General features: G+C 40.0%; 2 protein-coding genes across 8 annotated transcripts in view; one reads left to right on the top strand and one right to left on the bottom strand.

The window, feature by feature from the left end:
• The window catches only part of LOC107725024 (cytoplasmic dynein 1 light intermediate chain 2-like), a 15,832-nt gene extending 12,259 nt beyond the window's left edge, over positions 1 to 3,573 (bottom strand). The window contains exons 1-4 of the mRNA XM_016534156.1: positions 3,215 to 3,573; positions 2,310 to 2,383; positions 1,682 to 1,798; positions 1,233 to 1,463 (exon numbers count right to left, since the gene is read on the bottom strand). Coding sequence (XP_016389642.1) covers positions 1,233 to 1,463; positions 1,682 to 1,798; positions 2,310 to 2,383; positions 3,215 to 3,309 — 517 coding nt within the window. The 5' untranslated portion in view covers positions 3,310 to 3,573. The remainder of the gene's footprint in view (positions 1 to 1,232; positions 1,464 to 1,681; positions 1,799 to 2,309; positions 2,384 to 3,214) is intronic.
• Positions 3,574 to 8,873: 5,300 nt separating this feature from the next.
• LOC107725037 (cell surface glycoprotein 1) lies at positions 8,874 to 13,948 on the top strand. 7 transcript variants are annotated; one of them, XM_016534177.1, is made up of 4 exons: positions 8,874 to 9,065; positions 11,297 to 11,872; positions 12,069 to 12,083; positions 12,321 to 13,948. In XM_016534177.1, the coding sequence occupies exons 2-4, from the start codon at positions 11,300 to 11,302 to the stop codon at positions 13,293 to 13,295; spliced, it is 1,563 nt and encodes a 520-aa protein (XP_016389663.1). In that variant the 5' UTR covers positions 8,874 to 9,065; positions 11,297 to 11,299; the 3' UTR covers positions 13,296 to 13,948. The 7 variants fall into 7 exon arrangements, with proteins under 7 accessions (XP_016389663.1, XP_016389661.1, XP_016389659.1 ...); XM_016534175.1 differs by having other exon boundaries at positions 11,297 to 11,944; XM_016534173.1 differs by having other exon boundaries at positions 11,297 to 11,944; positions 12,213 to 13,948.
• The last annotated feature ends 583 nt before the right edge of the window (positions 13,949 to 14,531 follow it).

Here is a 14,531-nt window from a genome sequence, read left to right as displayed (position 1 = left end):
CACGCTTGAGGTATTCGTCCAATCACAACGCACTGGATAGCTGGCCAATCTGAGCACACCTTGCTTTTCAGACCGATGAGCTTTGTAAAAATCGACGCGTTTCAGAAAGGCGGGGCATAGAGGAGAAACAATAATGTACAGTATGTGGAAAATAATGTTTTTTTTAACCTTAAACCGCATAAACACATTTCATTACACCAAATACACAAAATAATGTTATTTTTAGCAACATCATATGACCCCGTTAATAAAAGCAGAAGAATACCTAGATCAAGGCTAATTCACATGGCTTTTGAACTAGCATCACTTACACTGAATTCACAATGGAAATAAACTTTGTCCTAATGTTTAGGCACTGAAACATTATCATTCTTCACCATATCAAAAAACAACAACAACAACAACCACCAAAAACCTCAAATTCTGCAACTGCTGTGTTACAAGGAATTAATTTGTGTATTTACTACTGCATCACAATATTGTTATTTACTCTACTCTGTCTGATGCCAATTCTTTTCCCAAAGTCAATATGTAAATGTAGCAGTGCCACTGTCTGCTACTGAATCTCAACATTTACATATGATCAAAACAATTCTCACAAGAAAAAGCATATTTGAAAACTGACAAAAATAGTATCAACATCCATGTTCCCATCTGCCTGACATGGGTTGATATGTTATGGACAATAAAGTGGAATAAGATGTCTAGCAGTAAGACAGTTGGAGGTAGACTTCATGTACATGCTATCACTCACAATCACACTTGAATCTGAATGTCCTGCACAAGCTAAGACCAAGACGTTGGTTCTACTTCATCCTAGTAGTAAAAATACAAAACAGCACTTACTACTCTGCTCCATCTCTTTAATTTCCTCCGGTGCGATCTTCAGTTTGTCCACGTGTTCACGCAGCACACTCGTCCACTTCTGCAATGACTCCATGATGGTCCAAGGCCGTGACATGTCCACCACGAACACCGCTAGACTGTCCTTCAGCGACTCAGCAGTCACTGCAAATTTCAGCAAGCCTTTGTGGTACAGGTCTCCATCCAGGATCCAAACGCTGCAGCGAGTCAAATCTGGAAGTTTTGTAAATTGTAAATTTAAAAAACTGAATAGACTGCATTTTCCACCGACCAAAAGAGAATAAAAAACTTTAAAAAGACTTAAAAAGACTTAAAAAACAGGGAATTAAATAGTTAATCTAGTAGTAAAAATACAAAACAGCACTTACTACTCTGCTCCATCTCTTTAATTTCCTCCGGTGCGATCTTCAGTTTGTCCACGTGTTCACGCAGCACACTCGTCCACTTCTGCAATGACTCCATGATGGTCCAAGGCCGTGACATGTCCACCACGAACACCGCTAGACTGTCCTTCAGCGACTCAGCAGTCACTGCAAATTTCAGCAAGCCTTTGTGGTACAGGTCTCCATCCAGGATCCAAACGCTGCAGCGAGTCAAATCTGGAAGTTTTGTAAATTGTAAATTAAAAAAACTGAATAGACTGCATTTTCCACCGACCAAAAGAGAATAAAAAAACTTTAAAAAGACTTAAAAAACAGGGAATTAAATAGTTAATCGCAGCTATGGCACCCAACAAGTTTTATCATCATGACAGACCTAGTTCACAAATTCATTTAAACTTTTATCACCTACTTTTACCCAGTATAAACGCACTTACCATCTCTGTCTTCATCCTGGACATTCAGGTACAAGTATTCCAGCCCTCTACCTTTCTTATTGTGCTCGGCTCCTTGAAGTTTTGACATGAGTGTTGTCTTTCCTGAACCATCCTCCCCTAAGACATAAGCAGAAATCATATCACTTTTAATAAACATGACATATAAGTAGTAATTAGAGTGTTTAGACAAAGAAAATGATTTCAGTTTATGACTGGGACAAAGTTAAAAGGATAGTTTACCCAAAAATGAAAATTCTGTGATCCCACCCTCATAACATCCCAAACCTGTACGACTTACTTTCTTATGCAGAACACATCAGAAGATATTTTGATATTTTCTGTCCATACAATACAAGTAAAAGGTAAGCAAAACAGTTTGTTTACCAGCATTCTTCATTTTTGTTCCACAGAAGAAAGAAAATCATACGTGTTTGGAACAACATGAGGGTGATTAAATGACAGAATTTTCATTTGTTTGTTAACTAACCTTCAATATCAGATCCCTATACTGTGTTCAACGTTATTAACCTAAGGTTTTCATTTGAATGCATGTCGACATTTGTAAGCAAAACTTTTAATAAGCCATGAATTTGGATTGAAAATCAAATTCAGCAAAAAAGGCACATACCAAAAAGCAGTATATTTTTCCCAGAAGGCAATTTAGAGCTGGAGCGTGTGGAAACTTCGCTGAGGATTGAAGACCTGAAGGACAAAACAACAAATGAGCACCGACCAATTGGCATCCATAACATCAACAAACATAGGTTTAATACGGTAGTTAGTAGTTTGATGGTTAGTTCTGACGGCAGACAACTGTAACTATGTACTATGATGCTACCAAAACATCCGGAAAAGGCCGTTACCACAAGGAACCTCTCGGTTTATTTCGACTCGGAGGGAGTGTCAGCCACGTTAAAAAAGTAAATAACTTAAGTAAATTGTGGATTAATGCTACCTGGAGACGCGAACCGTTTCAAACGGTTCAGTCCGATTTGGTGAACTGGTTCAACCGGTTCACTAAGAAGAACCGGTTAAATTGAACGATTCGTTCGCGAACCGGTCATCACTACTCACTAGTGATTGATGTCAGTCAACCGTTAGATCCCATCAGAAACAGACATCAGGAGTCAGTTTCCTGACACTTATCATAATAATAAAAAGAAATCACCACTCGTACATATAGAAAATCAGCGAAGCAAAGCTTCTTCAGAAACGACTTGAACTCAACATAAACCGTCGAGTTTTAACAAATGCTAGCCACACCAGTAAGCATGACATGAGCATATAAAGCGAGACAATCGGTTTCCTAACGCCTCCGAAGACTTTCATCATTATTTCGCCCGTTGTAACGGTCTAATCTAGCCAGACTCAGACTTTGCTATAAGTTTATGTAAAGTGGTTTGGGCTCATCCGGGACCGGCGTCTGAACTGGGCAGCACCCGGCTGGTGACAAAGCAGCACATCAACTGTCAAATAAACTAACTCCCTGCAAAATCCGCTGCACTCCTGGACACTTTGAGGGTGCGGGCGTACCAGAGGTTTTGTCCTTCATCATCCTCGTTGCTGTTTTCCATAGTGTCGCCTGTCCCGGCTGCGCCCAGTAGCTTCTTCTCTAAAACGGGAGCCATCTTGAGTGTAGAGGCACAAAGGGAGGCGCACACTGACTGCCTGAGGACCTCACATGAGACGCTTCGCGAATTGCCTATCCTACTACGGCGAAGGACTATCTTATGAATATTAAATACGTACTGTAGTTAACGCAGACGCTAGAAGCGGGCGCATAGGTTGGGTCATGAATATTAATTATACATATGAAAGTTTTAAAGAAGAGCCATAGTGACTACATTAATATTCATGAACAACGCCTTTATCGTAGTACGAGTCTTAAATTATCGCACAGAAAGACAACTTAACAAAAACCCGTGAAAGAGCGGGAAATGTTCCTCAGAACTCATATATCTTATTTTGTTTGTCTAAAATACCATGGAGAAGACATGAAATCATATGATAGTTTTTGCCCAGCTGGATGTAATTATGACCAGGCATTTGAAAAGGCACCACTATCCGCGTTGGCTTGAATGATGTCATTTCAGACTTTGCCGCGCCGGGCGCTGATGTCAGTGCATGTGACTGGCGCGCTGATTTGAGGTCAGTTGTTTGGTTGCTTTGCTCTGGTCAAACCGGGTCAAACTCTGGCTGCAGGGAGAAGAAACTGACCCACCACGGCGCCCAGCTTCAGGTGAACCGGCCATGGAAGGTCTGTCTACAAATGTATTATGGAATATATACTGAGTTATGCGTGGTAACCTTATAACGTTACTCTTAACTCATCTCTTGTCTTCGAGTATTTCAAGGAATGGGAAAATTATGAGTATTTAACAACTCAATAAATAACAATTAGTTTTTAGTACCAGAATATCGAACAAAATGAAATAAAATGTTAAGATTTCATAAAAAAAAAAAAATCTGTTTTAATCTGTCAGTCAGTTTTTACTCTTGAATTAAATTATTTTTAATTAAATGCTTTTTCAGGCTGTAAATCTGTGTATTTTTAAAATGCTTAGCAGTAACCCTAAACAAGTCATGGAAAAAAATAAAATAATACATAGGTAAATAGATATTTTTAATCAAATAAAACATAATGGAGAACAAAAACTGTTTTAATAGTTAAAATAAGGTTAATCCAGGTTAAATTTTCTAGTGAGAAAAGAGTTTATCGGAAAGTGCAGCGACGACATCTGCTGGTAGAAGGATCAAAAGGATTTTAAGGTCAGTCTTGCAATAATTTATTTATTTTTCTTTTTTTATGAACTTTATGTAAAAAACACTTGAAAAAAGTGCATTGTATTATGTACAAATAGTAAGTAAATTATTATATATTTTTTAGTTATTTAGTTATAAAAGAGATGTATAAATTTAGTTGTAAAAGAGTTTCTATCATCTTTTTCTTTTAAAGTGTCAGTCAGTGCATGTCGCTAATAAGTCTGCATGTTCTGTGTGTCTGTGTGAATGCGTGGAGTAGTCACTTGCTCACCAATGGATCCTCTGCAGTGAATGGGTGCCGTCAGAATGAGTGTCCAAACATCACAGCTTGTAAAACATCACAATAATCCACAAGTAATCCACATAACTCCAGTCCATCAATTAGCATTATGTGAAGCAAAAATCTGCTAGTTTGTTAGAAAGTAGTCCATTATTAAGATGTATTCAACTTAACACAATTGCTTCTGGCTAGGAGTCCTCTATACATAATATTGTTTTCTACTGTGAAAAAGCATCTTGACTGAATCAGGAGTAAATTTGTGCAGTTTAAGCACTATTTACAAATGAAAACAGTTTGAAACAATTATGTCAGTGGATTTTTATGTGAGAGGACAACAGGAAATGGAAAACACAGAATTTAGGGAAAAATAAAATGCATTTCATGGGGCCCTAAATTAAAATGTAGCTCCTCTGTGGAATTTATATATATATATATATATAGAGAGAGAGAGAGAGAGAGTATATCAAACAAGTAGCCATTGAGACTATTTTATCCCTTCAGGGAGCCCTCACTCACAAAAAGGTTGGAGACCCCTGGTCTAGAGGCTATTCCCTCAGGCTGCTCCATATGGCCGGGCAAACTGAAACTGTGCTTTACTGGCAGGAGTGGAGGGGTAAGACTGGGGGTCTCCTGAGAGAATTAACATGCTAAAACCCTGACTCATAGATACTGTAGAGGCCTGTAACGGGACCTGCCATGAACACCCTGCTGTCTAAAAACATGTTCTTTTACTGACACGAGGAGTGAAAAAGAGGTGTCCTCAATTGAAAACATGGAAGTTTAATTAATAATTGAATCATGACTTTATCTTCACGTACGCCTTGAAGTTTTAGTTAAAGGAACAGGATACCCAAAAATGACTGCTGCCGAACATTTACCCTCAGGCCATCCAAGATTTAGATGAGTTTGTTTCTGCATCAGAACAGATTTGGAGACATTTAGAATTGAATCACTTGCTCACCAATGGATCCTCTGCAGTGAATGGGTGCCGTCAGAATGAGTGTCCAAACATCACAGCTTGTAAAACATCACAATAATCCACAAGTAATCCACATAACTCCAGTCCATCAATTAGCATTATGTGAAGCAAAAATCTGCTAGTTTGTTAGAAAGTAGTCCATTATTAAGATGTATTCAACTTAACACAATTGCTTCTGGCTAGGAGTCCTCTATACATAATATTGTTTTCTACTGTGAAAAAGCATCTTGACTGAATCAGGAGTAAATTTGTGCAGTTTAAGCACTATTTACAAATGAAAACAGTTTGAAACAATTATGTCAGTGGATTTTTATGTGAGAGGACAACAGGGGATGGACTTTTTCACTGGAGAAAGCGTTATTATGCATTATGGACAGAAATGACGCTTTAAAGTTAAGACATCCTAATGATAGATTTGTTTCTTACAAATACACTTCTTTTCACTTCACACTCTCATTCTGACTGCACCCATTTACTGCAGAGGATCCACTTGTGAGCAAGTGACGTAATGCTGAATTTCTCTAAATCTATTCTGATGAAAAAAACAAAATCATCTACATCTCGGGTGGCCTGAGGGTGAGTACATTTTTCAGCTAATTTTCATTTTTTTATGAACCATTCTTATAACTAATAACCTGAATTTAGCTCCTCTTATCACTGCAGTTAATCTTATTTTAAACTCAGATCATCAAGTTTAGGATTTTTTTTTTATCTAGCTTTTAAATGTTATTCTTGTCATTCTGTCTTTCATCAATATTCTTATCCTCTTGTTCACAGGCTTTGTCTAAAATGCAAAGAGCTGCTGCACCATCATTCTTCAGACACTAGAGGCTGCTGTCTTCTTTTCTCCCCCAAAGAAAGCTGCATCCACGTTTTTGTTGTTGTTTTATTGACATGAGACATATGATTAAACGCATATGATATGCTTGCTAAACATTCTCTGGGGCATAAAGCTCACAGATCATAAACCTTTCAGCACACAGAGTCTGGGAACTCTGTAACCTTGAACTCTCTGCCCAGGATAGCTGGGCATTTTAACAAATTACCAACATACCAGCTGTGCGACCGAAATCTAAACATTACGCACAATTTTTAGACATGAATGTAGATCATTAAAACTGTCAAGAAATAAAACATGTATTTACATTTTTCACATGAGACCACAAGCTCTCATATTTCAAGTATCTGACGGTAAAGTCCTGTGTTAGGTTGTTTGATTTCTAATCTTGACATTTAGTACAACAAAAAATGCAAGCTGTGCTGTAAAACATGCAGAACTACGGAGAGGAAACTAGTTTCTCACGACCATGTTTCATCACATTCCATGTGTCTAGCAGTGATGAAAGGGTGCGCTGGTTCATTCCTTCCCTCAGTGTGATTTAATCATGAGCCTGTGATGAAAAAAAAAAAGAAAGAAAATATATATGTAATTGGCTTGTCTACATAAGGATTGACTTATAATAATCCACACAGCTGGCCTGCTTTGCCCCAGGGTGAGTTTTTTATAAGACCATCCTTTATTGTACACTTGTGCGCAACAGCATATCCAATATTCTTTTTTTTCCTGCATAATAATGATATCTAATGTACTTGATTGCTCTTCAAAGGTTCATGTTAAAAGTTGAAAGTTAATGTTAAAACTCACTTTGTAAGTAATAGACAATAATGTCTATTACAACTACTTACTGTATTTAGCCATTTAAAATGTTCAGATTTCTGTGTCTGATTAAATAAGAGGCCAAAAGTAACCCAACAGGTTAATAGTGAATACCTGTCTTTGTAAAGACATATTCAACATATTCAATGGCTGGGGGGCACATAAGATACGAAGTTATCATATTAGAGAACCATCGTTTAGAACGGTGAGTACTTCTTGAATCTGAAGCCTATTATAAAAGGTGAAAAAGAAGAGTTAATGTTGTGGAGTGTGTTTTGCATTTATTATACATATTTCTAGAGCTCATGAAACAGGCCTAGTAAAATCTCATCGCACCTCTGCTTGTACTATTAACAGCAAGTAGCCAAATTTCACAAGGGTGCCATGTCAGACCACTTTAAGTGGAATGTTATATTAGGAATGACCTCATGACTCAATCATCTTTCTTGACCTGCGGCACATATATGATTCAGAAACATTATTCTGGTGGTTTGCAGACAGTCAAAGAATCTGAGTCATTCAGCATGGCCAAGATAAGAACGAATGAAATATCTTTCACTTTGTGTTTAAGCTATGGTTACATTTAGTTGTTCTTCCTTCAACAGAATATCTGCTTAAAACTGGATTGGTGCGTGGACACTTTACACTGTTAAAAACAATACTGTGCTACTGAATTCGAAGGCCCTGCTTACAGTTCACTTCATTCTCCTCTCCTTCAGCCATGGGGGTGGAGAATTGCTTTAACCCCTGTCCTTACACACACACATAAAGAGAAATGCACGCTAAAACCAGTCAGGCAGGTGGAAAAAAAGGCAAATCCACCAACATCAAGTCAAAAGGAATACAGTTGCTATAGAGATCACTTCAAAAAAGTGAAAGAAAAGGGGGCATTATTCCCAACTTTAAGTGGAATGTTATATTAGGAATGACCTCATGACTCAATCATCTTTCTTGACCTGCGGCACATATATGATTCAGAAACATTATTCTGGTGGTTTGCAGACAGTCAAAGAATCTGAGTCATTCAGCATGGCCAAGATAAGAACGAATGAAATATCTTTCACTTTGTGTTTAAGCTATGGTTACATTTAGTTGTTCTTCCTTCAACAGAATATCTGCTTAAAACTGGATTGGTGCGTGGACACTTTACACTGTTAAAAACAATACTGTGCTACTGAATTCGAAGGCCCTGCTTACAGTTCACTTCATTCTCCTCTCCTTCAGCCATGGGGGTGGAGAATTGCTTTAACCCCTGTCCTTACACACACACATAAAGAGAAATGCACGCTAAAACCAGTCAGGCAGGTGGAAAAAAAGGCAAATCCACCAACATCAAGTCAAAAGGAATACAGTTGCTATAGAGATCACTTCAAAAAAGTGAAAGAAAAGGGGGCATTATTCCCAAAACCCATTATAAAGCCCATCTAATCTAGTAAAATATGCACCCAAGGTGAGGGGGAAGGGAAGGGAGAAGGAGGGGGAGGGTATATGGATTGTGGGCAGTGGGCAGGAGAGGCTGTGATAACGACAGATGTCTCACAAACCGTGGGTTTAACAGGAGGGGTGAAAAGAGAAAAAAACGCCCAGTCGCAGATTGGACCTCAGGGAGAGAGTAGGACTGGCTCGAACTGAATCACATTCACTACTACAGGAGAAAGGAAAGTACCTTCAACGCGCTCTTACGCACGGATTTTCACAGAAGCAGGTCAGTAAAATGTTAGCAGTGACTCTGAATAACGGGTAAAAAATCACTTACAAGACAAAGCGTTTTATTGGGGCTGGAGATATAGTTGAACGCAGACAGCACGAGCCGTTCTTTGTTCTCGTAATTTTCATGTCACTCGTACAAACTAAAAAAGGTACAACATAAGCATCCCATATCTATGTTACTCAATAACTAAACGTGAAAAAATGTCGATTTCCTAGAAATGTCTGAATGACACTTTAAAAATGTCACATTTATAATCTTTCTAAGCTTAATGTTATTACGGGAACGTGTGACTTGTGTCCTATAAGATTGGGAGGTTAAAATGTGAGTAAAAGTAAAAATAAGTCATATATAGAAGCTTTTGTTTTATTATTTTATATTTCAAAATGAAGCAGTGGGTTACAGGTAGCTCTTACTCAGTTAAAGATTTAACCCCTTTTGTATTTCGAGTTCCCTTTACTGGTGCTTTTCTATTGAAAGCATGGTTTTAAGGAAATAGGAAGCATTGATTTGCTCTTATTAAATTCTTATTAAAACGTAAGGAGGAGCCGGTCGATATGAAAGGGGTGGGGTGGGGGGGCTTGGGTGGTGGTGATGGGGTGGGGGTATGTGTCTTTAAAACTATATTACATTTTGTGTGCGTGTACACTGGAAATATGTAAATATATTAAAATGCAAAATTATATTTGTGTTTTTATTAAATATTTCCACCACATTCCACAACATTTTTTTCTTATGCATCTTATATATTGTAACCTACAGCCAGACATGGGATAGGCTACTTGGTTTACCATATTTGCTCTGGGTATTTCACTAGTCTTCAAGGACATAACTTTCAGAATATCATTAAGCAAATTTCTTTACATCATTATATTAATGAGTAACTTCGTCAAGCAAGATTTGCAGGAATAATGGAGGCTGTGAAGTGTACTGGCACAGAGCGCTGTGAGAGGCTGTAATAAAAACTGTCTTTAGTGAGCGCTGACATAGGCAGCACATTTCAGCAGTGGGACTCATCTGCAGGTTGGACTGGGGCATGACTGCGTATCCGGTCTTTGTTTGCCCCAGTGCAGCACTATGGACAGCTCCTATTGTAACCCCACCATGCTGCAGCTTAAAGGATAGTATCCAATTGAGCTGCAATAACTGCAGGTCTTTGAAAGGTTGCAAATGGTGTCATATCAGTGGCAAGAAAAAACATTTAATCTACCTCTCACATCCATAATTCCATATGTATCTGAAACCAGTTCCAATTAACAAATTAGGTTCCTTGCCATTTACAAGAATGTTTTCGGTAACAGGAAAAGTTGTCTAATAAAACCTTTCATTAGAGTTTAAAAATAATGATTTAAGTAACATCATTAGCATTGACAGATGTGACCAAATGTGATTCAGTTCATGTTATCTAATCAGTCTTTCCCCTGAAACTTATCTTTACACATCCCCAAACCAAGCTGCTTTACCAACCAGAACCAGCCATGAAAAAATTCTAAGAGAAGTGAATGAGTTTTATACGACTTTTTTATTTATTTTAGTAAAACTGTATACAGATTGATAGAATAAAAAAAATGCAGACATAATTCAATACTTGACATAACTAGACCTGTTGACTTGGTTTTGTTGGTTTTGTCTAGTTTTCTGATGATTCACATGTTAAAAGTGCTATGTTTCGCTTCCAAATCGTTCTACCCCATTATGTACAATCAGTGCCTGCTGCCTTCACACTGTAAGACTGGGTTCTTGAATGATATATTTACAAGTTTACAAAAACTTAAGTGACATTCCCATCCAGTCACCGTTTGTCCTTAAGCCACGTCCTCCTCCATAACAAAGTTGGATTGCATTCAAAGTCCTTGGCAGAGATTGCATTGGGTTGAAATGATTGAGTGAATGCCCTTTAAATGGAGAAATAGGGTGGGCTATGTGAGCACTTTTACCTTGTACAATTTCATATCCATAATGAGGTGCTAAGAATATTGGTTATTTTCCAATGGAGTTTTAGACAAATTTTTTGCACAGGCATGTAGCTCAAACAGTTGAGTATGGCACTAGAAATGTCAAAGTCATGTGTTTGATTCCCAAGGAATTTATGAACTGATAAAAATGTATAATGAAGGAATGCAATGGATCTTGCTTTGGATAAAAGCATCTGACAAATGCATAAATATAAATATATTGAAATGCAGTGATGTTTGTAGCTTACATAAGATGTTCTTCTGTTCCCACAGAACATGGGAGGCAAGCTAAGCAAACGGAAGAAGGGATATGATGTCAGTGACCCTAAAGAGAAGAAAGAGGAGAGTGCTGTGGCAGCAGTTGAACCAGCTGAGAAGAAGGCAGAGACCCCTGTGACTGAGTCGGAGGCTGCACCGCAGGAGGCTGCTACGGTAAGTGCAGCAGCGCCAGTGGTGGAGTCTGAAGCACCAGCTGAGAAGCCCACCTCTCCTTCAGCAGCACAAGCAGAGGTGAAGAAGGATGATGCTGCTCCAGAAAAACCAGTGGCTACAAAAGAGGCATCTACTGCTGCATCTAAGGAACCAGAAAGTGCTCCAGAGAAACCAGCAGATGTACCAGAGTCACAAGCAGCAGAGGTACCAGCATCTGCATCAGAGGCAACAGCAGTAGAGTCACCAGCTGCTACACAAGAGGCACCAGCAGCAGAGGTACCAGCAGCTGCAGTAGAAACACCAGCAGCGGCACCAGAGGTATCTGCACCCAAGGAACCTGCAGATGCACCAGAAGCATCAGCAGCAGAGGACCCTTCAGCTGCATTTGAGGAACCAGTGACAAAGGAACCTGCAGCTGCACCTGAGGAACCAGTGACAAAGGAAACTGCAGCTGCACCTGAGGAACCAGTGACAAAGGAACCTGCAGCTGCACCTGAGGAACCAGTGACAAAGGAAACTGCAGCTGCACCATGTACCAGAGTCACAAGCAGCAGAGGTACCAGCATCTGCATCAGAGGCAACAGCAGTAGAGTCACCAGCTGCTACACAAGAGGCACCAGCAGCAGAGGTACCAGCAGCTGCAGTAGAAACACCAGCAGCGGCACCAGAGGTATCTGCACCCAAGGAACCTGCAGATGCACCAGAAGCATCAGCACCAGAGGACCCTTCAGCTGCATTTGAGGAACCAGTGACAAAGGAACCTGCAGCTGCACCTGAGGAACCAGTGACAAAGGAAACTGCAGCTGCACCTGAGGAACCAGTGACAAAGGAACCTGCAGCTGCACCTGAGGAACCAGTGATAAAGGAACCTGAAGCTGCACCTCAGGAACCAGCAGCTCTACCAGAGGCACCAGTGACAGAGAAACCTACGGCTGTAACAGAAGAACCAGCCACTGCACCAGAGACACCAGTAACAGAGGAACCTGTAACACTATCTAAGAAACCAGCAACTGTGCCTGAGGAGCATGCAACTGCCCCAGAGGCTGAGGATTCTGCAGCTGCACTCGAGGAACCTGCACCTGTGCTAGAAGAGCCTGTCTCGTCGCCTAAACTTGAAGCCTCACCAGTGGAACCTGTCACAGAGGAGGTGGTAGAGAAAGTGGTTGAGGAGGTTGCAAATACCAGTCAATTGTCCACTGAAATTACAGAAACCAACGATGTCAGGCCAGAATCAGAGACTGTTACTAAGGCAGCAGCTCCAGAACCAGTCGCAGAGTCTGCCCCAGTGCCTGAACCTGTTTCCGAAGCATTGAGTGTAGCAGAGGTCGAGATAGCTGTGCCTTCCCCAGAGGAACCCACACCAGTCACAGAGCCTGAATCTGAAACTGCTGCACCCCCTGAGGTTACACTAACACAAGCAAATCCTGAGCCATCCCCAGAGCCAACACAACCCGAACCTGTGGCAGAACAAAAGAGTGCAGAGGAGTCCATTCCTGCAATCGTCATCTTAGAATCAACCTCAACCAATGAGCTCTGCCTTGAGGAACCTGCCTTGACTGTAACAGATCTGAAGCTGAATAATGGAGACTGCGAGAGTGCTGGCTTAGCAGAGGAATCTGTGTCGGCTTCCCCTGAGGTAAACGGGGAATGCCATGTGCAGGCACCAGACGTAGCCACTGCAGATGTCCTTGAGTCCCCGGTTGAGGCATGTGTAAATGGTGTGAAGGACAAAGAACCCCCTCAAGAGCTAAGTGACTGTGAACTGAAAAAGGACTTGAGTTTGGTTGCTGACTTTCAGGCTCCAGCTCCGATTGGCGACGTGGTAGAAGTGCCACAGTGAGTCGGCTGAGCTGTCGACTTAATCTGAGAAACAAACCTTAAATGTGAATCCCATATTGATGCAAACAAACAAATGAAACAATCGTCTGACAACACAGGCTTTCTGAAAATAAATGTGAAAAATGCCTGTTGTGTTCTCTCAGGCAAAGGAATTTCTGGTTAACCAAAATGAAATACAACCACCCAAGAGCTAAGAGTGCGATAAACGAAGAATGAAACAGTGAGGGTAAAAGCCTAAACGGAAATGGGAGGGAAAGAATGAGAGAGCGAGAGAGAAAGAGAGCGAATGGTCTTTGAAGTCTTTGTGGCCGATGTCCTGCTGTCATTGCAGAGAGTGATCTTACAGGCCTGGTTGAATATGTAAGCCAGAGAAATGATGATTAGACATGAGCAGAATTTTTAATTATTGAGATGGCAGAACAGAAATGCTAGACAGTAACAATAGTAAAAATGAATTGAATGAACAGAATCATCTTTTGTGTGCGAGACTGATCCATACTGAAATGGTTTATTGGATTAGCATTTAATAGTATATAATCTAATTTAGACCACATTTCTGTCACCATGTAATACGGAGATTTGAGGATGAAGCATTTTGAACTTTTCATGTTGGGAGAATCAGTGGGGAATGTTCATTTTAACTTAATGGCTTGGCTTAGAAAATAAAACACTCTGTAATACCTTAAAAATGGTTCTTTCTTTTTTGCATTTTTGTGAATGTTGTGCTGAATAGATGCATATGTTCTTTGTTCACTTAAACGAGTAATACTTAAACAAGTATTTCAAATAAATGTATGATGCAATTGATACGGCCATTTTGTGCCGTAGTAGAGATCTGACTGGCAGGTCACCATTCCAACAATATCCCAAGAGTCATTGACTTTGTAAATTTGTACTGTGGGGCTGGGCATCAGACACGTGTTGTTTTGAGTAACATGGAACATGGCCATGAATACAAATGTATGTTCAAAGGCTTAACTCAATCAGGTTGTGGTAGAACAGGGGAAATAATTTTTTATTCTTCACAGGGGGGAAGAGGTTTCAGGATAACAAGTGGGTGATGCTGTACAATGCAGCAGACTGCAGTGGGGGAACAAGACTGGGGAACGTATCTTGCTTGAAAGGAGGAGCTCTGAGAGAGGGAGAGAGCGGCCATGACAAAAAAAGATAATGCCTTCAGACAGTTTTACACATACATATACACGTACATAACCTCCCACATAGAAAGGAAAACACA

Source organism: Sinocyclocheilus rhinocerous, unplaced genomic scaffold (assembly GCF_001515625.1).
Source record: "Sinocyclocheilus rhinocerous isolate Xijiao unplaced genomic scaffold, SAMN03320098_v1.1 scaffold1266, whole genome shotgun sequence".
NCBI lineage: Eukaryota > Metazoa > Chordata > Actinopteri > Cypriniformes > Cyprinidae > Sinocyclocheilus > Sinocyclocheilus rhinocerous.
This window is presented reverse-complemented; position numbering and strand designations above follow the sequence as displayed.

Bases quoted from the DNA above. Each gene is read 5' to 3' on its own strand.
- LOC107725037 (XM_016534171.1), top strand. From the start codon at position 11,300: ATGGGAGGCAAGCTAAGCAAACGGAAGAAGGGATATGATGTCAGTGAC. The intron at 11,945-12,068 runs GCACCTGAGGAA...GCTACACAAGAG, and splicing joins TGACAAAGGAACCTGCAGCT to GCACCAGCAGCAGAGGTACC.